At 44.1% G+C, this 24,347-nt stretch overlaps 1 protein-coding gene across 1 annotated transcript in view; it reads right to left on the reverse strand.

Moving 5' to 3' along the window:
- Window positions 1–24,347, reverse strand: part of LOC142738359 (rho guanine nucleotide exchange factor 38-like) — a 107,593-nt gene that overhangs the window by 34,499 nt on the left and 48,747 nt on the right. The window contains exon 2 of the mRNA XM_075849757.1: window positions 293–480. Coding sequence (XP_075705872.1) covers window positions 293–480 — 188 coding nt within the window. The remainder of the gene's footprint in view (window positions 1–292; window positions 481–24,347) is intronic.

The following is a 24,347-nucleotide window of genomic DNA, read 5'->3' on the forward strand; positions in this document are numbered from 1 at the left end:
GCCACAAGGCCAAAACAGTGTCCTTAAGGGGTTAATGTTCTCTACTACAGTGTACAAATCTATATCCTGATGTATTTTCTGTTACCATCGCCATGCCCAAGTTTCGTTTTGTAGAATAATGTGCAGAAGACAACTAAAAGAGTAAGTTCTGTTTTGGTAGTCATGATAAACATACAAGTGTAAACCAAGGAACATGCAAATAAAGCAGTAAGAAAATGACACATATTCACTGTGTGACTCCTATATGTACGGTATATATTAGACTGTTTGGAAAGAAAAAGTCAATACTCACATGGTGTTGTCTGAGTGGCTGGACAACTTCTCTGATGCAGAGCTCCAGATCATTCAGATAATCTTTTTCTGTCTGTATCAGCTCGGCAATAATTTTGGCCCTCTTATCCATCTTCCTCCTCTGGAGCTCCTCTGGGTCTTGCACTGGTGATGTGGGAGCTGATGCTGCAATACTAGGTGCCATCTTTTCTGTTTACAATATATACAAAAAAAATAAGTGAGTTTTCTCCAATGGTACTATTATATTGATTATAAAACTATTAGAATATATATTCATGCCAGGTATCAACTTATTTGGACCATTGTACTGTGTGCAACTTGGTGTCTAATCGGTGGGGATTCAAATGCACATCTGCTCCATCACAGTCTATGGGAGATTCAAAAACAGCCAAGTCTGCCATAGACTAGCATAGAGGATGACTATTCACATGCAGCCACTTCTCCACTGTGAATGTGGGATACGACACCACCATCCTCAGCGTCCCAGCTTTTGTGCCCAATGATTAAACCTTGATATTATATTAGACTGATATGCCATAAATGGTAATTGTAGTCGTCATGGGGAAGACCTTTTCATTTAGTTCCTGTCATTCATCCCATTGAAGAACCCATACTGTAATTAGGGTGCTTACAGGGAACTATAAATTGTGCATTAGAAAAAGATAACAAAATGTAAGCTCAGGGTCCTTTTACACCGGACCATTTTGGCCATAACAACGAGTGCCGATCAACGAGACAGCTCGTTGATCGGCGCTTGTTTGCTCCTTTCACAAGGAGATGTTATCAGTAATGTATGGGGACAAGCGCTTGGTACTCTGATTGCTCATCCCCATACTATTCTATCATGTCGGCAGCAGGTCTCCGTGTTTACACAGGGAGATGTGCTGCCCACAACGATAATATTTTCTGCTGCAGAAACTAAAAAATGACATGATCAGCAAATGTCCTGTTTACCCTGGGCAATGAACGGGAACGGGCATTCAGTGAACCCTCGCTTACCCAATAATTGGCCCGTGTAAAAGGGCCCTTAGTGTCCTGTTAAGGGGTTTTTCAGGTTCTGTGACTTTCTAGTGATACTGTTATATCCTGTCTAGGGAATCATTTATGATCTAAAAAGCCTAAAATCCACATAATACATTAAACTTACATTGTAGTAAATCGTAAATCAGGACATTTTTGTGTTGCTGGTGTATTTAGTTGACATTGTATACACCTCTTAGCTGTGAGAGATTTTAGATCTGTAAAGGCTTCTGGATGTAAACAAGAATATTACTATTCTATGACCTCAAACAGAGGTCTTGAAAATGGTGAGAAGTTGAAACACAAAGGTATTAGAAAATTATATAACTTACGCTTTATTTACAAAACACTGGAAAATTTAAAGGGGGTTTCCGATCTTTAGAAATTGAGTGCAGATGGTGTAACTGCAGTAAAATTAGTCACTTGTACTGTAGCTAAAATGTTTCTGTAAGCCAGTCTCACATGCAGTTACATGACCATGCTCCTGGTGTTTATCTCCTTCTTGTGTGACGAGATGTAGACTAAATACTAAATACGTTGGCCGCATATCACATGTCTCTTATCTCCACTGCTCCCTGCTTTCCCACCTCCCTCCGTATTTCACATGCTGGGCAGCATGTAATCGGGTAAGTAAGTATTTACAACATTACCTTATACCTTGTAATAGAGGGGCATGCAGGCAGCTGTAAATATAGACAATGACTATAAGAGGGGAGAGGAATCATGGGAACAGTAGTGCTTTTTATGGTAATCCCGCCCACAGCAAGCCCTGGCAGCAACAAAACAGAGGTGCTGTACAGAGCTGGGTAACATAATGAAAGATAACTATTTTTGAGCTATGGTGGCATCATCTGAGGAGCATTCAGACACATATAGGTATTTTTCTGTGTTTTTCATACCCTTGGAAAAACCTTTAAAGGGGTTGTTCACAACCAGACAACTGATGACTTATTCACTGGATAGGTCATCAGTACATGATCTATGGGGGTCCGACACCCAGACCCCGCACCGTTAAGCCGCTCCGGCTGCCTACGGGCACTGGACGTCCATGCCGGAAGCAGATAGCTCCAGTCATGGAATCACGGCCGAGCTGCATTACTGCTAATCTGCTGCTATTCAAGTGAACAGGAGCAGAGCTGCAGTTCAGCAGCACGACCGCTATGCTATGTACAGAGCCAACTGCTTCCGGCTGCATACATTGCATAATGTGCAATAACATCTGGTGCCCGTAGGCCAACAGAGCAGCTGATCGGTGCAGGGTCCGGGTGTCGGATCCGCACCAAATATATACTGATGACCTATCAGTTGGATAGGTCATCAGTGGTCCGGTAGTGGAGAACCCCTTTAATTGTGAGGATGGGACCCTTGTTATCTGTACTACCAAATAATCTATACCTAAACAAATCCTAGCCTTCAGAGAGCAGTGTCATGCCTACAATTATATATTTCTTGACATTTGTATTCTACAATTATAGCAGTGTTCTCTGTACAGTATCTATTTGGTTGAGTGCTGTGACATTGTAACTTGCATGATCAGAGAAAAGGCTTTCAGAGTAAAGGTGGACTTCCTTGACATTGAGAATATGTTCATAATGCATGGCACACATAGAAACCAGTTATCCAAGTTGCTATATCTGATAATGAAGAACATGCATGAGAACTGACATCTTCACATTTCATTTTGGTAAGGAAATGAGACAAGGCTGCCCTGTGCCCATTTTTTGCCCTTACCCCGGCAGACAAACCTTAACACAAATATAATAAGCAAAATCAATAGCTATAAGCATAGAAATTCTAAAGTGGTAATATGAAAAGTTATTAATGACTGCCAAAAGTAATAATAATATTGTATAACTACTATTAAAGATACAGTAATATAATATTAGTACCAAAACTGTCTTTAAGGCCTTATTCACATGACCGTGTTCGGTCCTTGATATACGGACCACATGTCACCCGCATTTCCCGGACCAAACACGGTTCAGGGAGGCGGGCTTCTAGCATCATAGTTATGTATGACGCTAGGTCTCACTGCCTCCCAAAGGAATACTGTCCCGTCCCGTGCCTTTTTTGTCCTTTTCAAATCTGACATGTGTTAATTTATGTGGTAATAACGTGGGATTACTTTTACTTATCCAAGTGATTCTGAGATTTTTTTCTCTGGACTTATTGTACTTTATGTTAGTGGAAAAATGTGGTCGATAAATTCAGTATTTATTTGTGAAAAACACCAAAATTTTGAGAACATTTGCATTTTTCTCAGTTTAAATGTATCTGCTTGTAAAACATATAGTAATACCACACAAAATAGTTACTAGTTAACATTTTCCATATGTCTACTTCATGTTTGAATAATTTGAATAATTTTTTTGAATGTCCTTTTATTTTTCTAGGACGTTACAAGGCTTAGAACTTTAGCAGTTATTTCCTCACATTTTCAAGAACATTTCAAAAAGCTATTTTTTTAGGGACCAGTTCAGATCTGAAGTGACTTTGAGGGCCTTATATATTAGAAAGACCCAATAAATCTCCCCGTTTTAAAAACTGCACCCCTCAAAGTATTCAAAACAGCATTCAGAAAGTTTCTTAACCCTTTAGGTGTTTCACAGGAATTAAAGCAATGTAGAGGTGAAATTTACAAGTTTCATTTTTTTTTTGCCGAAATTCATTTGTAATACATTTTTTTCTGTAACACAGAAGGTTTTACCAGAGAAACACAACTCAATATTTATTGCCCAGATTCCGCAGTTTTTAGAAATATCCCACATGTGGCCCTAGTGTGCTAATGGACTGAAACACAGACCTCAGAATCAAAGAAGCACCTAGTGGATTTTGTGGCCTCCTTATTTTAGAATATATTTTAGGCACAATGTCAGGTTTTAAGAGGTATTGTTGTGCCAAAACAGTGGAAAACCCCCAAAAGTTACCCCATTTTGGAAAATACACCACCAAGGAATTTATCTAGGGTATAGATAGCATTTTTTGCTAAATTTATTGGAATAAGTCTGTGTAGCGTCCACGGATCGTTGGGATTACTCACCCCCCGACGGCCGCAGCCATGGATCTGTGAGCGCTGGCCCGCATCTCCTCCCCAGGAGACGCCAGCGCTCTCTTCTGCTCCATTTTTATGTGTCTCGTAGGGTGCACGCGCAAGCTCGTGCCTGGCTCTAAAGGGCCAGCGCACGCACATGAAAATAATCATCAATTAACTCTTGATCACCCTGAACTATAAAAAGGGCTCTGCCCTTTCACTCATTGCCTGAGCGTTGTTGTGTTTACCTGTGTTAGTCTTGCAAATGGTCCCTTAGTGTTATACTGTTCCCAGTGTTCCCGTACCTGCTACCTGTATCCCCTGCTACCGTTGTTCCTGTGCCTTAGAAAGTTGGAGTTGTGTTGTGCCATCGGTCACGCTTGCTGTGTTACAGCACGCCTGGTGTCTGCTGCCAAGGTCCCATCTGAGCCTAGCTTTTACTATTGTCTGAACTGCTACAGGTACCCTTGTGCTTGGACTATATAGACATTGACTTGGTACACTGTTTGGCCAGCTGCTATCCCCCTACGGGGGTACGGCCCAGTGGGTCCACATACCCACAGATCGTGATAGTACGCTGAGGCCATGGACCCCACTGGTCAACACAAGACCATGATGACATCACAAGTCATGCGGGCAGATATGCTAGACCTCCGGTCATGACAGGACCAACTTCCCCAGGCGGTGAATATTATTGCACATCGGCTGGACACACAAGCTGCAACATTCACGGCACCTGCGCCTGTTTCTCCTACTACACCTCCTGGCAGTACCGATCCCTGATTCTCTCTGCCACTACCTCCCCGTTACAATGGAGACGCGAGGACCTGCAGGGGATTTCTCAACCAATGTCAGATCCACTTCACTCTATATGCCAGAGCATTTTCTTCCGATGGCGCAAGGATCGCATTCATAATCTCTCTCCTTACTGGCAAGGCCCTGGCATGAGCGAACCCCATCTGGGAACGTGGAGGACCAGAGACCCTCGACTCACAGTGTTTCTTGCAGACTTTCCGCACAGTATTTGAGGAACCTGGGCGAGTCTCTTCAGCAGCCGCATCCCTGATGACCCTTCGCCAAAAAGACACCTCCGTGGGCGAGTACTCCATTCAGTTCTGTACCCTGGTGGCAGAGCTGATCTGGAACAACGAAGCCTTAGTGGCTACATTCTGCCAGGGTCTATCCTACGATATCAAACCGAACTTGCCACTCGAGATCTGTCGTCTACCCTAGATGACCTTATTCTTCTAGCCACCCAGATTGACATGAGGATCCGGGAGCGATCCCAAGAGGTTCGTCGGAGAGAAGATTCCCTAAACTGGCTCCTATCTTTCAGCAATCCCTGTTGACCTCACCAGTTGTCCCACCAGAGGAGCCTATGCAGGGAGCCTGGCTCAAACTGTCTGCCCAGGAGAAACACCGCAGATGCACTTCAGGACATTGTCTATATTGTGGCCTCGGAGGCCATGTTGTGCATTTGTGCCCTCAGAAGCAAAAGAAACTCCAATGCTTAGGATTGGTTGGAGAGACAACCCTAGGTGGAACGTCGCTAGATAGAAAGTTCTCCTCGAAACTGTCCATTCCCGTGACCATAGTGTCTGGTGAAAATATGCACTGGGTCTCTGCATATCTGGACTCAGGGTCCGCAGCAAACTTCATCCAAAAAGACCTAGTGGATATTCTCCAGTTGCCCACAGTCCCTCTGGAGACATCTTTGTTTTTTTCCTTGGTGAATGGATTACCTCTGTTTTACCCGATCGTATCTGAAACCAAGCCGCTGAGGCTCCATGTTGGAGCCCTTCGTTCAAAACTAAGTTTGTTTATTGTTTTGCCTAAAGCCGTCCTGCTGGGCCTGCCTTGACTCCGACTACATGCCCCGGTCCCGGACTGGAGTTCTGAAGAAGTTCTCCAATGGGGCTCCAAGTGTCGCAGCCGCTGTCTGTTACAGATCCATCCTGTCCAGGCTCCTCTGCCTCAGTCATTGGCAGGATTACCCCCTTATTTCTCTCAGCTTGCGGATGTCTTCAGCAAGAAGGAGGCTGAGACGCTTCCTCCACACCGGGCTTATGACTGCAGCATTGAACTGGTTCCAAATGCTTCCCCTCCCCGTGGTCGGGTATACCCTCTCTCCTTGCCAGAGACTCAGTCTATGTCGGCCTATATCAAGGAGAATCTGGAGAGGGGTTTGCTTTGTCAAGAAGAAAGACGGATCTCTTCAGCCTTGTATTGACTACTGTGGTCTCAATCAAGTCACGGTCAAGAACAAATATCCTTTGCCACTCATTTCCGAACTATTTGACCGCATACGAAGAGCCAAGATCTTCTCTAAACTAGACTTGCGTGGGGCTTACAACTTGATCCAAATCCGTCAAGGTGATGAGTGGAAGACGGCGTTTAACACTCAAGATCGGCACTACGAATACCTGGTGATGCCCTTCGGTCTGTGTAATGCTCCCGCGGCGGTCTTCCAGGAATTCGTCAATGATATCTTCCGAGATCTTCTCTATGTCTGTGTTGTGGTCTATCTCGATGATATTTTGATTTTCTCTCCAGATCCGACGACTCTTCGGAGGCATGTTCGTCAAGTTCTACTGCGATTAAGGGGGAATCGTCTGTATGCCAAGCTGGAGAAGTGTGTCTTTGAAAAGAACTCTCTGCCCTTCCTGGGTTACATCATCTCGGATCAGGGTCTCAAGATGGATCCTGAGAAAGTAAAGTCCGTCCTGGAATAACCACGTCCTCAGGGCCTGCGGTCCATACAGTGTTTTTGGTGATTCGCCCACTTCTACCGGCAGTTTATCCCAAACTTCTCATCATTGACGGCTCCAATCTCTACCCTTACCAAAAAGGGTGTGAATGCCAAGGTGTGTACTCCAGAGGCAGAATAAGCATTTAATAGCCTCAGCCTCAATCCTCCATCATCCTGACATCTCTGTTTGCAACGCCACGAAAGGACCAAAACAGTGAAAACCCCCCAAAACTCACCCCTTTTTTGGAAACTACACCCTTAACGAATTTTTGTAGGGGTATAGTTAGCATTTTGACCCCACTGTTTGGTCTTTTTGCTGAATTTAGTGGAATTAGGTCTTGAAAATGAAAATCTACTTTTTTTCTGAAAAAATATAGACATTTTAAATTTTTACAAGGAATAAAGGAGAAAAAGCCCTCCATCATTTGTAAAGCAATTATTCCTGATTACTTCAATACCCCATATGTGGTCATACACTGAAGTTTGGACAAACAGTAGGGTTTAAGAATGGAAGGAGTGCTATTTGGCTTTTGGAGCTCAAATTTAGCTGGAATGGTTTTCGGTGATCATGTCACATTTGCAAAGGACCTGCGATACCAAAACAGTGGAAACACCCCAAAAATGACTCCATTTGGGAAACTACACTTCTTAAGGAATCTATGTAGTGGTATAGTGAGCATTTAGACCCCACAGGTCTTCTGCAGAATTTATTAGAATGAGGCCGTGAAAATGAATATACAACATTTTTCCACTAAAATGTTAAATTTTTTAATTCAGCATTGTGGTTCTGGGTTCAAATCTGGCACCTGCATGGTGTTTGTATGTTCTCCCCGCGTTTGCATGGGTTTGCTATGGTTTCCTCCCACACACTAGAAGAAAATGCAGATTGGGAATTTAGACTATGAGACCCACTGGAGACAGTAAATGTAGATACCTTTTGCACAGCACTGTGGAATATGTTGCTGCTAAATAATAAAATAAATCAAATGATGAATACAAATATTGAAGATTCGCCACATGTAAAAATAAATTTTTGAAAGAGAAGTAGGGAAAAGTTACATGAGCCAGAAATCACCAAATTGAAGTGTGTAAAGGCACTCTTAATGCTTAAAGGAACAGTGTCATCACAATTATTTTTTTAATATGTTAAAGATGTTAGTGCTTTATTAAAAACGTTTATATTTATTTGTGTGTTTGTGTTTTACTTTTTCTTATTTTTACACTTTTTCTTCCCTATGGGGGCTGCCATTTTTTTTTCCATTTCTGTATGTGTCGATTAACGACACATACAGACATGGAATATGGCAGCCACAGTCCCATAGGAACTGCGAACGGGTCCCGTCCCATCCACTTCTGTGTACGCCGTCTATGTGGGAACTGCGCATGCGCCGCTCCCACACAGTCCAATTTGAAATGCGCGCCGTCCGGCGCCATTTTCCTGTGGACCGGAAGTCGCGGCCGGACAGTAAGATTACTACTTCCGGTCGCGGCTTCCGGACTTGTGCACTTGGACCAGCGGCAGCAGACGGAGCGGACGGGCCGGAGGGAGCCGCGGCGGCAGGAGCAGGTAAGAGATTTCTATGTATGTTCGTGTTTGTGTACGTTTACTACTGTATGTAAACCTACTACACTGTGTGTTAGCTCAAAAAATGGCGACACACAGTGTAGGAGGTTAGACCGTTCAAACCCCTCGTTTATCCCGGCACTAGCCAGGATAAAGGAGGGGGGGGGATGCTGAGAGCTCACTAGAGCGAGGGCTTTTTACCCAATTTTGCAATGCTGCAATTTTGGAAATAGCTCCATCTAGTGACCAGCAATGGGAAATATTATAAATTAGAATTAATTTATAATATTTCCTGACTCGTGAAAAAAATAAAAAAAATGTGAACAATGTTTAATCACCTACACACTAAATGTTTAATTAAAAAAAAACAAAACATGTTTTTCTGGCAACACATTCCCTTTAAGATAATTAGTGTAAACTAAAGCATGAAATTTTGTTGGAAAACATGGTTTAGCTTTGGAAGGTGTTTACAGCGGAAATAACAAGAAGTGTAATGCTGAATGCTAAGTCCTGGGGTGGTATGAGCTCATGTTTTCCTACACAGTGTATAAGATTTTAAACCCACCTTTTATTTTTGAGTCATCCGACTTCCTAATTACACAAATAAATGTAACTCATGTTACTTTCTTAAATAAACAAATATGGGGAAATAGATAAGAGTACAAGAAATAAATGTTTAAACACCTCAGATTAAATGCTACAAAGTAAGACAGCTTTCAAAAATGAATGAACATAAGAGAAATGTAAATCAAATCAATATTTGGTGTGGCCACCCTTTCCTTTCAAAACACCATCAAATCTTCTAGGATTGAAGTAATGGATTGTAGTATTATAGTCAGGTGTCTGATTAACCAATTATACCGATCAGGTGATAATTATTTTCATATGTGACACAGCTGTCTAAGAGGCTTAAAACTGGGTGAGGAACAGCCAAACTCTGCCAGAAAGGTGACATTGTGAAGCACAGTTTCATGTCACAGGTCATGGCAAGACTGAGCACAGCAAGAAGACACAAAGTAGTTATACTGCATCAGCAAGGTTTCTCCCTGGCAAATATTTTAAAGCAGACTGGGGTTTCAAGATATGCTGTTCAAGCTCTTTTGAAGGAGAACAAAGAAACGGGCAACATAGATGCAGTGGTTGGCCAAGGAAACATCGAGCAACTGATCAAAAACAAATCACGCTTACTTGCCTTCGAAATCGGAAGATGTCCAGCAGTGCTATCAGCTCAGAACCGGCAGAAACCAGTGGGACACAGGTACACCCATCTACTGTTTGCAGAAGTCTGGCCAGATGTGGTCTCCATAGAAGAATTGTGGCCAAAAAATTCATACCTTTGACGTTTAACCCCTTAAGGACGCAGCCTAGTTTTGGCCTTAAGGCTCAGAGCCCATTTTTCAAATCTGACATATTTCACTTTATGTAGTAATAACTCTGGAATGCTTAAACCTATCCAAGCAATTCTGAGATTGTTTTCTCGTGACACATTGGGCTTCATGTTCGTGGTAAAATTTGGTCGATATATTCAGTGTTTATTGGTGAAAAATTGCAAAATGTAGAGAAAATTTTTAAAAAATAGCATTTTTCAGAATTTAAATGCATCTGCTTGTAAAATAGACGGTTATACCACCCAAAATAGTTACTAGTTCACATTTCCCATATGTCTACTTTAGAATAGAATTGTTTTTTGAACATTATTTTATTTTTCTTGGACGTTACAAGGCTTAGAACATAAACAGCAATTTCTCATATTTTTAAGAAAATTTCAAAAGCCTTTTTTTTAAGGTACCTCTTCAGTTCTGAAATGGCTTTGAGGGGAATATGTATTATACAACTCCATAAAACACCCCATTTTAAAAACTAGACCCCTCAAAGTATTCAAAACAGCATTTAGAACGTTTTTTAACCCTTCAGGCATTTCACAGGAATGAAAGCAAAGTGGAGGTGAAATTTGGAAATTTCATTTTTCTTGCTGAATTTCAATATTTTTTAATTTTTTTCAGTAACACAGAAGGTTTTACCAGATAAATACTACTAAATATGTGTTGTCCAGATTCTGCAGTTTTTAGAAATGTCCCACATGTGGCTCTAGTGCGCTCGTGGACTAAAACACAAGCCCTAGAAGCAAAGAAGCACCTAGAGCATTTTGAGGCCTCTTTTTTTATTAGAATATATTTTAGGCAGCATGCCAGGTTTGAAGAGGTGTTGAGGTGCCAAAACAGTAGGAATCCCCCAATAGTGACGCCATTTTGGAAACTACACCCCTCAAGGAATTCAAATATGGTTGTTGTTACAATGTTGACCGCACAGTTTTTTCACAGCACCTATTTGAATTGGGCTGTGAAATGAAAAAAAATTCATTTTTTCCAATAAGATGTCATTTTTTATCAAAATTTCTTATTTTCACAGGGAACAAAATACCCCATTTTGTTGCCCAATTTCTCCTGAGTGCAGCAATACCCCATTTGTGGCGATAAACTGCCGTTTGGGCCCATGGGAGGCCTCCGAAGGGAAGGAGCGCTGTGTGTTCTTTGGAGTGCAGATTTTGCTGGTTTGGTTTTTGGGTGCCATGTCGCATTTGCAGAGCCGCAGAGGTATCAAAGCAATGGAAACCCACCAGAAGTGACCCCATTTTGGAAACTACACCCCTCAAGGAATTCATTTATGAGTAATGTGACCATTTAGACACCATAGTTTCTTCACAGAACTTATTTGAATTGGGCTGGGAATTTAAAAAAATATATATTTTTTCCAATAATATGTCGTTTTATCTCAAAAATTCTTATTTTCACAAGGAATAAAATACTCCATTTTGTTGCCTAATTTGTCCCGAGTGTGGCAATACCCCATTTGTGGTGATAAACTGCCGTTTGGGCCCATGGGAGGGCTCAGAAGGAAAGGAGCGCTATTTGTTCAGATTTTGCTGGATTGGTTTTCGGGTGCCATGTCGCATTTGCAGAGCCCCAGAGTTATCAAAGCAATGGAAACCCACTAGAAGTGACCCCATTTTGGAAACTACACCCCTCAAGGAATTAATTTATCGGTGGTGTGACCATTTTGACCCCATAGTTTTTTCACAGAACTTATTTGAATTGGGATGGGAATTAAAACAAAATTAATTTTTTCCAATAATATGTAGTTTTGGCTGAAAATTTCTTATTTTCACAAGAAATCAAATACCCCATTCTGTTGCGCAATTTGCCCTGAGTGCAGCAATACCCCACTTGTGGTGATAAACTGCCATTTGGGCCCATGGGAGGGCTCAGAACGAAAGGACCACCATTTGGCCTACTGGGGATTTTCTGGTGCGAAGTCATGTATGCAGAAGCCCCTGAGGTACCAGTACAGTTGAAAGCCGCAAGAAGTGACCCCATTTTAAAAACTACACCTGTAAGGCATTCATCTAGAGGTGTAGTGAGCATTTTGAACGGAGACATACACCCCATAAACTGTAATGTGGGTTCTCCTGGGTACGGCAATACCCTACATGTGGCTGTTATCAGCTGCCTGGACACACGGCAGGGCTCAGAAAGGAAAGACGAGGGGGGATAAGCTGTGCGGAGTGCATAAGGGTAAGTAAAATTGGGGTAAATTATAAACCAAGGGATGTATGATAAATTTTAAAACACTCTTTCATACAGAGCTCTGGTTTTTCGGGACACGTGTCACATTGATATATTGTGTCCTCCCTTATCCCCCTCTTATAGCAGACTTTGCACCTCTTTTGAATTTTTCCCTTCTTGCGAGTTTGGGGAACTTTTCCTGGAAAGTGTTGCCCTGGTACGATGCGTGTGGCCTCACTTCCAGAAGTACTGAGTGCCCCCCCCCCTTCTTGGTCCCTAAAGAATAGGTTCTTGATAATCACCTCTTGAAGTTCCAGGAAAGTTCCCCCCTGGCCTGTACATCGACGTAGCACGTACACATTGTACAAAGCCATCGGTATGATGTGCACGGCCAGCTTCTTATACCACACCGCATGGCGCTGTAGGGCTTCAGGACTTGATCTGACAAGTCCACCCCTCCCATGTACCTATTGTAGTCCAGGATGCAGTCTGGTTTGGGGGTCCCTGTACTGGTACCTCGTACAGGTACATGGGTACTGGTGGGACGTCTCTCTTGTCCTTGTACTTGACACACAATATGTTGCTGCTGGATTGTGCCCTGCTCTCACCCCTTCTGAGTGTTTGCCCAAGCAGAGTCTTAGGGAGGCCTCTCAGATTTCTTCTAGCAGTGCCGCATGCCGCAGGACTTCTGGAAGCGAGGCAGTTGAAGAGCGGGACGCTGGTATAAAAATTATCCAGGTAGAGGTGGTAACCCTGGTACAGCAGTGGGTGCACCAAATCCCACACAATTTTTGCATTAACTCCCAGTGACGGGGGGCATTCTGGGGGCTGAATACTGGTGTCCTTCCCTTCATATATCCTAAATCTGTAGGTATACCCTGATGCACTCTCGCACAGCTCATACATCTTCACGCCATACCTTGCCCTCTTACTCAGCAGGTACTGGCGGAATTGAAGCCTCCCTTTAAAGGGAATGTGTCGCTAGAAAATTATTATTTTTTTTTTAGTTAAACAGTTAGTGTATAGGTGATTAAACATTGTTCTAATTTTTTTAATTTTTTTACGAGTCAGGAAATATTATAAATTAGATTCTAATTTATAACATTTCCCAGCGCTGGTCACTAGATGGAGCAATTCCCAAAATTGCAGCATTGCATGTGGTAAAGCAACCACATTGCTTTATGCTGTAAAATTTGAGAAAACTCACTCGCTCTAGTGAGCTCTCAGAATCCCTCCTCCTTTATCCTGGCTAGTGCCGGGAGAAACGAGGGGATTGAACGGTCAAACCTCCTACACTGTGTGTCGCCATTTTTTGAGCTAACACACAGTGTAGTAGGTTAACATACAGTAGTAAACACACAGTAAAAGACGTACATGCACAGACCTAACTTACCTGCTCCTGCCGCCGCCGCCGCTCCCTCCGGTCCATCCGCTCCGTCTGCTACCTCCGCTCCAAGTGCACAAGTCCGGAAGCCGCGACCGGAAGTAGTAATCTTACTGTCTGGCCGCGACTTCCGGTCCACAAGAAAATGGCGCCGGACGTCGCACAGTTCAATTTGGACTGCGTGGGAGCGGCGCATGCGCCGTTTCCACACAGACGGCGTACAGCATAGTGGATGGAACGGGCCCTGTTCGCATTCACTATGGGACTGTATGTGCCGTATTCCATGTCTGTATGTGTCGTTAGTCGACACATACAGAGATGGAAAAAAAATGGCAGCCCCCATGGACAAGAAAAAGTGAAAAAATAAAAAAAAGTAAAACACAAACACACAAATAAATAATTTTTTTTTTAATAAAACACTAAAAGCAAATTGATATAAAAAATTTTTTTTTCGTGACACTGGTCCTTTAAAATCTACCAAGGACTCATCAATAGAAATACACTTCTCAGGGGTGTATGCTTGGGAAAACCGGGCACTGAAACGGTCTAAGGCTATGTTCACACGGAGTATTTTGACGAGTTTTTTGACGCGGAAACCACGTCGCAAAACTCGGCAAAAACGGCCCGAAAATGCCTCCCATTGATTTCAATGGGAGGCGTCGGCGTCTTTTTCCCGCGAGCAGTAAAACTGCCTCGCGGGAAAAAGAAGCGACATGCCCTATCTTCGGGCGTTTCCGCCTCTGACCTCCCATTGACTTCAATGGGAGGCAGAGAAAGCGTATTTCGCGGTGTTTTATGCCCGCAGCGCTCAATGGCCGCGGGCGAAAAACTCAGCGAAAATCGGCCTCAAACTTCCAAACGGAATTTTCAGGCAGATATTCCTCCTGCAAAAAACTCTGTGTGAACACAGCCTAATAGGGGTCTCCGTTTATACAAACGGTCAAAACTGGGGTCATCTCGGGGTGGGCGCTGCTCATTATCAGTATAATGTAAGAAGCGAAGTATTGCCTAATTTATTTATTTTTTTAGGTTACGGTTCAGTTCTGAAGTTGCTTTGAGGGACCTATATATTAGAAACCCCTATCAAACACCCCAATTTAGAAACTAGACCCCTCAAAGTATTCACAACAGCATTTAGAAAGTTTATGAACCCTTTAGGTGTTTCACGGGAATTTAGAGCAAAGCAGAGGTGAAATTTACATAATTTTTTTGTCAGAAAATCCTCTTTATACCATTTATTTTATAACACAAAAGATTTTATCAGAGAAACGCAACTCAATACTTATTGCCCAGATTCTGCAGTTTTGAGAAATATCCCACATGTGGCCCTAGTGCGGAAATGGACTGAAGCACCGGCCTCCGAACAAAGGAGCACCTAGTGGATTTTGAGCCCTCCTTTTTTATTATGCACCATGTCCGGTTTGAAGAGGTCTTGTGGTGCCAAAACAGTGGAAAACCCCCAAAAGTGACCCCATTTTGGAAACTAGACCCCTTGAGGAATTCATTGCAGTTTTCATGGGGTGCATGTGACTTTTTGATCAGTTTTTATTCTATTTTTAAGTGGCGTGATAACTAAAAAACAGCAATCCTACTATTGTTTATTTATTCTATTTTTTTTTACATCGTTCACCATGCGCTATAAATGAAATATTCACTTTATTCTGCGGGGCGATACAATTGCAGCGATACCATATGTTTATAGGTTTTTATGTCTTATGGCGTTTGCACAATAAAATACTTTTGGAAAATATCATTTACTTTTTGTGTTACCTTATTCTAAGAGCCAGAACTTTTTTATTTTTCTATCAAAAAAGCCGTGCGAGGACTTATTTTTTGTGTAACGAAGTGTAGTTTCGATCAGCACCATTTTTAGGTACATGCGACTTTTTGATCCCTTTTTATTCCATTTTTTGGGAGGTGAAGTGACCAAACAATTGTGATTCTGGTACGGTTTATTATTATTTTCTTTTACGGCGTTCACCCCGCGGGATAAATAACTAAATAATTTTGTAGTTCAGGCTGTTACGGACGCGGCGATACCAATTATGTATAGTTAATTTGTTTGTTTATATATTTTTATTAATAATAAAGGACTGATAAGGGAAAAGGGGGATTTTTACTTTTATTACTTTTAAAACTTTTATTTTCTTATTTTGACACATTTTTTTTACTTTATTACATTGTCCCACTAGGGGACTTGAGGGCAGGAGGCCCTGATCGCTATTCTAATACACTGCACTACATGCGTAGTGCAGTGTATTAGAGCTGTCAGCTACTCACTGACAGCAAGCATAGTGGGTCCTGACTTTGTCAGGACCCACTAGGCTTCCGTCGATGGCATAGCCGGACGCCATTGTTTGGTGTCCGATTGCCATAGTGTAGCAGGCCGGCGATTGTAGCTTAACCCCTAAAAAGCTGTGATCGCTATTGAACACAGCTTTTAAGGGGTTAATCAGCGGGGACACAGCGATCGGTCCCCGCTGTAGGAGCTGCGGCAGCTGCTGTACAAGACAGCAGCTGTCACAGCTCCTGCATGTGTCGCATACGTCGCTGAGCGCAAAGGGGTTAAACAAGGCCAAGCAACTCAACAATGCAGGAAAACATAGGAACTGGAGTGCTCTGGACTGATGAGTCAAAATTTGAAATATTTAGCTGTAACAAAAGGCAGTTTGTTCACCGAAGGGCTGGAGGGCGGTACAATGATGAGTGTCTGCAGGCTAGAGTGAAGCATGGTGGAGGTTCCTTGCAAGTTTGGGGCTGCATTTCAGCAAATGGACTTGGGCAGGGGCGTAGCTAGGGGGGGCAGGCGGGGCATTTGCCCCGGGCGCAAGGGAAGGGGGGGCGCCGAAGAGCAGCTGATCGCTGCTGACAGGCGCCCCGTATGTCGGACACCTGCAGAAGCTTAGGAAGAGCCAGGAAATATAGGGCGTTCTGACTGGGGTCTGTGACAGCCATGGAGTAGACCAGTCCAGTCACCTGACCTCACGTCAGTGACATGAGATCAGATGAACTCAGGTCAGGGGACAGGTCCACTCCCGTGCTGCAGCCTCCCTGCATCTGCCTCCACTCTGTGATCTGTGCTCTGCCGAGAAGCAGAGAGGAAGCTCCGCCCACAGCCCGTTCTCACCTGTCAGCAAGGAGACATGGTGAGTGTCTGTGTCTGTCTGTCTGTGTGTGTGTCTCTGTCTGTCTGTCTGTCTGTGTCTCTGCATGTGTTTGTCTCTTATATCTACTACATTATCTGTACTGTGTAGCAGAGATGAGATTGTAATTTAGCACAATGTGTTATCTGTGATTTGACATAGGACTGCAGGGGACACAACTACATTATCAGTACTCAGAGAGTTATCAGTGTGCTATTCAGTGGCGTAACTACCGCCGTAGCAGCAGTAGCGGCTTGTACGGTGCCCGCGGCATGAGGGGGCCCGTGTCGCCCGCCGGCACGGGCCCCTCCCATGGCCGGAGGCTCCGCTGGCTGCCACTATGGCTGCTACAGCGCGACGCCACTGAACACTACGGCAGAGCAGGGAGGTATCTCCCCGTTCTGCCATTAAACAAAAGACATGTATCCCCCCTCCACAGGATCTCCACAGGACAGGGGATACATGTGTGATCGCTGGCATTGATAGGGAGAACGGGGGACTGAAAGTCCCCCAAGTTCTCCATCACAAACCTCGGACTTCCGGGGTCTGTGTCGGCAGCTCCGTAGAAATGAATGGAGCGCCGGTCGTGCTTGTGCGCATGCGTGACCAGCGCGCCTTTCATTTTTTATTGAGCTGCGCAGACGCCGGAAGTCAGAGGTTTGTGATGGAGAACTTCAGGGGACTTTCGGTCCCCCGTTCTCCCTATCAATGCCAGCGATCACACATGTATCCCCTGTCCTGTGGATGTCCTGTGGAGAGGGGATACATGTCTTTTGTAGGACACACTGTAGGTCTGATTTTTTTGGGAGGGGGGACGCTGTATGGCGTTCTCTACAGGGGGGCTGTATGGCGTTCTCTACAGGGGGGCTGTATGGCGTTCCCTGCAGGGGGGGCTGTATGGCGTTCCCTACAGGGGGGCTGTATGGCGTTCTCTAGAGGGGGGCTGTATGGCGTTCCCTACAGGGGGGGGGGGCAGTATGGCGTTCTCTACAGGGGGGCTGCATGGCGTTCCCTACAGGGGGGGCTGTATGGCGTTCCTTACGGTGGGGGGCTGTATGGCGTTCCCTACAGGGGGGGCTGTATGGCGTTCCCTACAGACCCCCCCTGTAGGGAACGCCATACAGACCCCCTGTAGATAACGCCATATAGCCCCCCTGTGGATAACGCCATACAGCCCCCCCTGCAGGGAACACCATACAGCCCCCCTTGCAGGGAACACCATACAGCCCCCCCTGTAGAGAACGCCATACAGCCCCCCTGTAGAGAACGCTATACAGCCCCCCTGTAGGGAACGCCATACTGCCCCCCCTTGTAGGGAACGCCATACAGCCCCCCTGTAGAGAACGCCGTATAGCCTCCCCCCTGCAGGGAACGCCATACAGCCCTCCCTGTAGAGAATGCCATACAGCCCCCCCTGTAGGGAACGCCATACAGCCCCCCTGTAGATAACGCCATACAGTCCCCCCTGTAGATAACGCCATACAGCCCCCCCTGTAGATAACACCATACAGCCCCCCTGTAAATAACGCCATACAGTCCCCCCTGTAGATAACGCCATACAGTCCCCCCTGTAGATAACGCCATACAGCCCCCCCTGTAGATAACGCCATACAGCCCCCTCTGTAGATAACGCCATACAGCCCCCCTGTAGATAACGCCATACAGTCCCTCCTGTAGATAACGCCATACAGCCCCCCCTGTAGATAACGCCATACAGCCCCCTCTGTAGATAACGCCATACAGCCCCCTTTGTAGATATCTACAGGGGGGGCTGTAAAAAAGGCACTATCTACAAGGGGGGGGGGTTGTGTGACACCCAGGGGAGGGGGGGGGGCCCCAGTCAAACGTTTGCTATGGGGCCCAGTCTTTCCTAGTTACGCCCCTGGTGCTATCTGTAGTGTTACATAGGACCGCAGGTAACATCTATTACATTATCTGTACTGTGTAGCAGAGCTGAGATTGTAATTTAGCACAATGTGTTATCTGTGGTGTTACATAAGACTGCAGGGGACACAACTACATTATCAGTACTCAGAGAGTTATCACTGTGTTATCTGTGGTGTTATATAGGACTGCAGGTAACATCTACTACATTATCTGTAGTCAGAGAGTTATCACTGTGTTATCTGTGGTGTTACATAGGACTGCAGGTAACATCTACTACATTATCTGTGCTGTGTACATATGCAGAGGCGTAGCTAGGTTCTTCTGCACCCGGGGCAAAGATTCAGATTGGCGCCCCCCCCCCCAACTTATTTCCCGACATCTCCTTCCCCCTCGCCATGTTTTCTTTCCCTACCAATCAATGAGATGTAATTTTTTGTTCACAATTTTTTTTATGTAACTCGAGTATAAAAGCATTTCTACATTTTACAAGCGATATAGTTATATAATGTAATTAACATAAAAATAAATTAAAAGAAAATAAATTAAAGAGGCCACACACAGCCCCCCTTGTAAATAGTGCCACACAGCCCCCCTTGTACTTAGCGCCACACTCCTCCCCCCTTGTACTTAGCGCCACACTGTGAACAGAGCGGTGAGCGGTAGCCTACCGCTACCACTCTCCGCTCTGCCTGGTGTGACTTACCGGAGAAGCCGAGGAGTTCATGCGGCGCAGGCAGCGGCGGAGTTCCTTCTGACTAGGGTTGGTGACAGCCAGGGCCGGCCTTAGCTTGGATGGTGCCCTGTGCGGGACTCTCTATTGCCGCCCCCTACACAAAACAAAAATGTACCACATATATGGACACACTGGAACATATATACTGTACATACATAAAGATAGATATTTAGACATACAGGCAAATATACATACACACATCAGGAATATATACATACAGGTAAAATATATAGACGTACAGACACATATACACACACACACACACACACACACACACACACACACACACCGGCATATAAATACACAGACAGGAACATATACAAATACATAAAAGGCACAAATATACAAGCACAAAGACACATTCACAAACAGACCCATATATACCCACACAGGCACATATGTACACAGGACAGATAATGTATTAGATGTTACCTGCAGTCCTATGTAACAACACAGATAACACAGCGATAACTCTCTAAATACAGATAGTAGTGTTACCTGCAGTCCTATGTAACACCACAGATAACACACAGTGATAACTCTCTGAGTACAGATAGTAGTGTTACCTGCAGTCCTATGTAACACCACAGATAACACATTGTAGCAGAGCTGAGATTGTAATTTAGCACAATGTGTTATCTGTGGTGTTACATAGGACTGCAGGCAACAGCTACTACATTATCTGTAATCAGAGTTATCACTGTGTTATCTGTGGTGTTACATAGGACTGCAGGTAACACTACTATCTGTATTTAGAGAGTTATCACTGTGTTATCTGTGGTGTTACATAGGACTGCAGATAACATCTACTACATTATCTGTACTCAGAGCGTTATCACTGTGTTATCTGTGGTGTTACATAGGACTGCAGGTAACATCTACTACATTATCTGTACTGTGTAGCAGAGCTGAGATTGTAATTTAGCACACAGTACAGATAATGTAGTAGATGTTACCTGCAGTCCTATGTAACACCACAGATAACACAGTCATATCTCTCTGAGTACAGATAATGTAGTAGTGTTATCTGCAGTCCTATGTAACATCACAGATAACACAGAGATAACTCTCTGAGTACAGATAATGTAGTAGATGTAAGAGACAAACATGCAGAGACAAACACATGCAGAGACAAACACATGCAGAGACAAACACACACACGCACACACGCACACACACACAGACACACAGACACACAGACACACAGACACATACAGAGACACTCACCATGTCTCTTTGCTGACAGGTCAGGACGGGCTGTGTGTGGGCGGAGCTTCCTCTCTGCTTCTCGGCAGAGCACAGAGCACAGGCAGATGCAGGAAGGCTGCAGCACGGGAGTGGACCTGTCCCCTGACCTGAGTCATCTGACCTCATGTCACTGACGTGAGGTCAGGTGACTGGACTGGTCCACTCCCTGGCCGTCACAGACCCCAGTCAGAACGCCGTAATGTCCTGGCTCTTCCTAAGCTGCTGCAGGTGTCCCACATACGGGGCGCCTGTCAGCAGGGATCAGCTGCTCTTCGGCGCCCCCCCTTCCCTATCCTCCTGCTTCCCTATCCTCCGGGTTGCGCCCGGGGCAAGTGCCCCGACCTGCCCCCCCCTAGCTACGCCCCTGCATATGTGCCTGTGTGGGTATATATGGGTCTGTTTGTGAATGTGTCTTTGTGCTTGTATATTTGTGCCTTTTATGTATTTGTATATGTTCCTGTCTGTGTATTTATCTCTGTGTGTGTGTGTGTGTGTGTGTGTGTGTGTGTGTGTGTATATATGTGTTTGTACGTCCATATATTTACCTGTTTGTATATATTCCTGATGTGTGTATGTATATTTGCCTGTATGTCTAAATATCTGTCTTTATGTATGTACAGTATATATGTTACAGCGTGTCCATATATGTGGTTCATTTTTGGTTTGTGTAGGGGGCGGCAATAGAGAGTCCCGCACAGGGCGCCATCCAAGCGAAGGCCGGCCCTGGCTGTCACCAACCCTAGTCAGAAGGAACTCCGCCGCTGCCTGCGCCGCATGACCTCTTTGGCTTCTCTGGAAGTCACACCAGGCAGAGCGGAGAGTGGTAGCGGTAGGCTACCGCTCACCGCTCTATTCACAGTGTGGCGCTAAGTACAAGGGGTGGGAGTGTGGCGCTATCTACTAGGGGGAAGCGGGCTGTGTGTGGCACTATCTACAAGGGGGGCTGTGTGTGGCACTATTTACAAGGGGGGCTGTGTGTGGCCTCTTTAATTTATTTTCTTTTAATTTATTTTTATGTTAATTACATTATATAACTATATTGCTTGTAAAATGTAAAAATGCTTTTATACTCGCGTTACATTAAAAAAATCGTGAAAAAAAATTACACCTCATTGATTGGTAGGGAAAGAAAACATGGCGAGGGGGAAGGAGATGTCGGGAAATAAGTTGGGGGGGGGGCGCCAAACTGAATCTTTGCCCCGGGTGCAGGAGAACCTAGCTACGCCTCTGACTTGGGGATTTGGTCAGGATTAATGGTGTCCCCAATGCTGAGAAATAAAGGAAGATACTTATCCATGATTATTCTGCAGCAGGTCAACGACCCTAAACATAGAGCCAATGTCATTAAGAACTACCAGCAGGATAAAGAAGAACAAGGAGCCCTGAAAGTGACGATATGGCCCTCATTGAGCCTGATCTCAACATCAACGAGTCTGTCTGAGATTACATGAAGAGACAGAAGGATTTGAGGAAGCCTACATCGAGAGAAATTCTGTGGTTAGTTCTCCAAGATGTTTGGAACAACCTCCTTGCCGAGTTCATTCAAAAACTGTGTGTAAGTGTACCCAGAAGAATTGATGCTCTTTTGAAGGCAAAGGGTGGTCACATCAAATATTGATTTGATTTAGATTTCTCTCCACTTTGCCTTTTAATTGATAATAAAAAAAACTATTAACACTTCTATTTTTGAAAGCAATCCTACTTTGCTGTATTTTTCCACAACTGCCTAAAAGTTTTGCACAGTACTGTATTGCCCTACGAGTTGGTGGGTTGTATGAAGAGTAAGAACAAACTTTTTTACTAAATGCTTCTTCCATGTTTTTGTAGGTTGTAGTTTAGTTTACCAGGAGTAATAAACTCTGTCACTGTAGTTTTCCATGTGTGCAAATGGATAAGGGTACCTAGTCTTTCAATTTTTTGGGTGAAAACTTGTTAATATACAGCATTTATAGGACTGAACAAGCATAGAACATGAATGACACTGTAGGGATAAATCACAGTTAATGGTGGTATTCCCATAAACAATTATCACATATCCACAGGATAAGTAATAATTGACTGATCGCTAGGGGTCCGACCGCTGGAATCCCAACTGATCAGAAGAATGCAGGGCTTAGACTCTGTTTGAATAGAACAGTAGTGCCCATGCATGACGACTGCTTCTTTTGCTGTCTATGGGACTGATGGAGACAGGCGAGCGATGTACTTAGCTATCTTTGATCATGATCACTGGAATAGATTATAAATGTTGTCTATGGGAAAACCCCCTGTTTCGAGAGAGTACCCCCGTGATACACTATGCGATACATAATGCCACAATTGTTTTTCATAGAATCTATTAGGGAAATTCTCTATGTGCTTCAGTATATAATCAGTGGCACATAGAGATACAGTATAGGCCCATAGGAGTTTATGTGCACCGAGTTACAGTTCATTATATTTATGTATAAACCCACACTAAAGTAATCATTAGATGATGGCATATTATAGGCTAAAGTTGGTCATACATATTAGATTCTACTTTGCAGATCCCACAGATTTAGATGGTATCCACTAACAATTTAATGTCTAAAATATAACATGCATAATTACAGGTGGATCTCATAGCTGTTGTCCAACAGCTATATCATGTATCTGTCTGTCTGTCTATCTATCTATCTATCTATCTATCTATCTATCTATCTATCTATCTATCTATCTATCTATCTATCTATCTATCTATCTATCTATCTATCCTGTTTAATATATTATTGACATTGTAGAGGGATTGCACAGTAAATTTCCTTTTCTACAGATGATACTAAACTGTAAAGTAATTAACACTAAAGAGGACAGTATTCTGTTACAAATGGATCTAGAGAAGTTAGAGGCTTGGGCAGAGAAGTGGCAAATGAGGTTTAACATTGATAAATGTAAGGTTATGCACTTGGGAAGGAAAAAGATATGTCACCAATATATACTAAATGGGAAAACACTGGGGAAAACTGACATTGATAAGGACTGAGAAATTTTAGTTGACAGTAAACATCACTATAGCAACCAGTGTCAGGCAGCTACTGTCAATGCAAGTAAGATCATGGGATGCATCAAAAGGAGATTAGATGCAGGGCCGCCCTTAGGATACATTTACGCCCATGTGCAAAATTTTCATTACGTGTCCTAGAAAAATGCCCCATACAATAGTATAATGCCCCTCCACAGTATAATGCCCTTTATAGTGCCCCACACAGTATAATGCCCCCTTTAGTGCCCCCACACATTATAATGTCTCCTAAGTGCCCCCACACAGTATAATGCCACTTTAGTGCCCCCCACACAGTATAATGCCACCTTAGTATCCCCCATATAGTATAATATTTATTCATATAATATATTATAACCCATTAAACAGACAGTATTTTGTCCCCTAAGTCGCACCCACACAGTATAATGCCCCCTTAGTGCCCCCCAATATAATGTCCCCCCCTCCCCTGGGTGCCACACAGTTCCCTCTTGTAGATAGTGCCCCCTGAAAATTGTGCCATACAGCTGTAGATTCTGCCATACAGCCCCCCACCTCCCCCTTGTAGACAGTGCCCCCCCACTTCCCCCCTTGTAGACAGTGCCCCCACCTCCGCCTTGTAGTTAGTGCTATACAGCCCCCACCTCCCCCTTGTAGACAGTGACATATGGCCCCCCACCTCTCCCTTGTAGACAGTGCCATACAGCCCCCCACTTCCCCCTGTAGACTGTTC

The sequence above is a fragment of the Rhinoderma darwinii genome, chromosome 1, assembly GCF_050947455.1.
Source record: "Rhinoderma darwinii isolate aRhiDar2 chromosome 1, aRhiDar2.hap1, whole genome shotgun sequence".
NCBI lineage: Eukaryota > Metazoa > Chordata > Amphibia > Anura > Rhinodermatidae > Rhinoderma > Rhinoderma darwinii.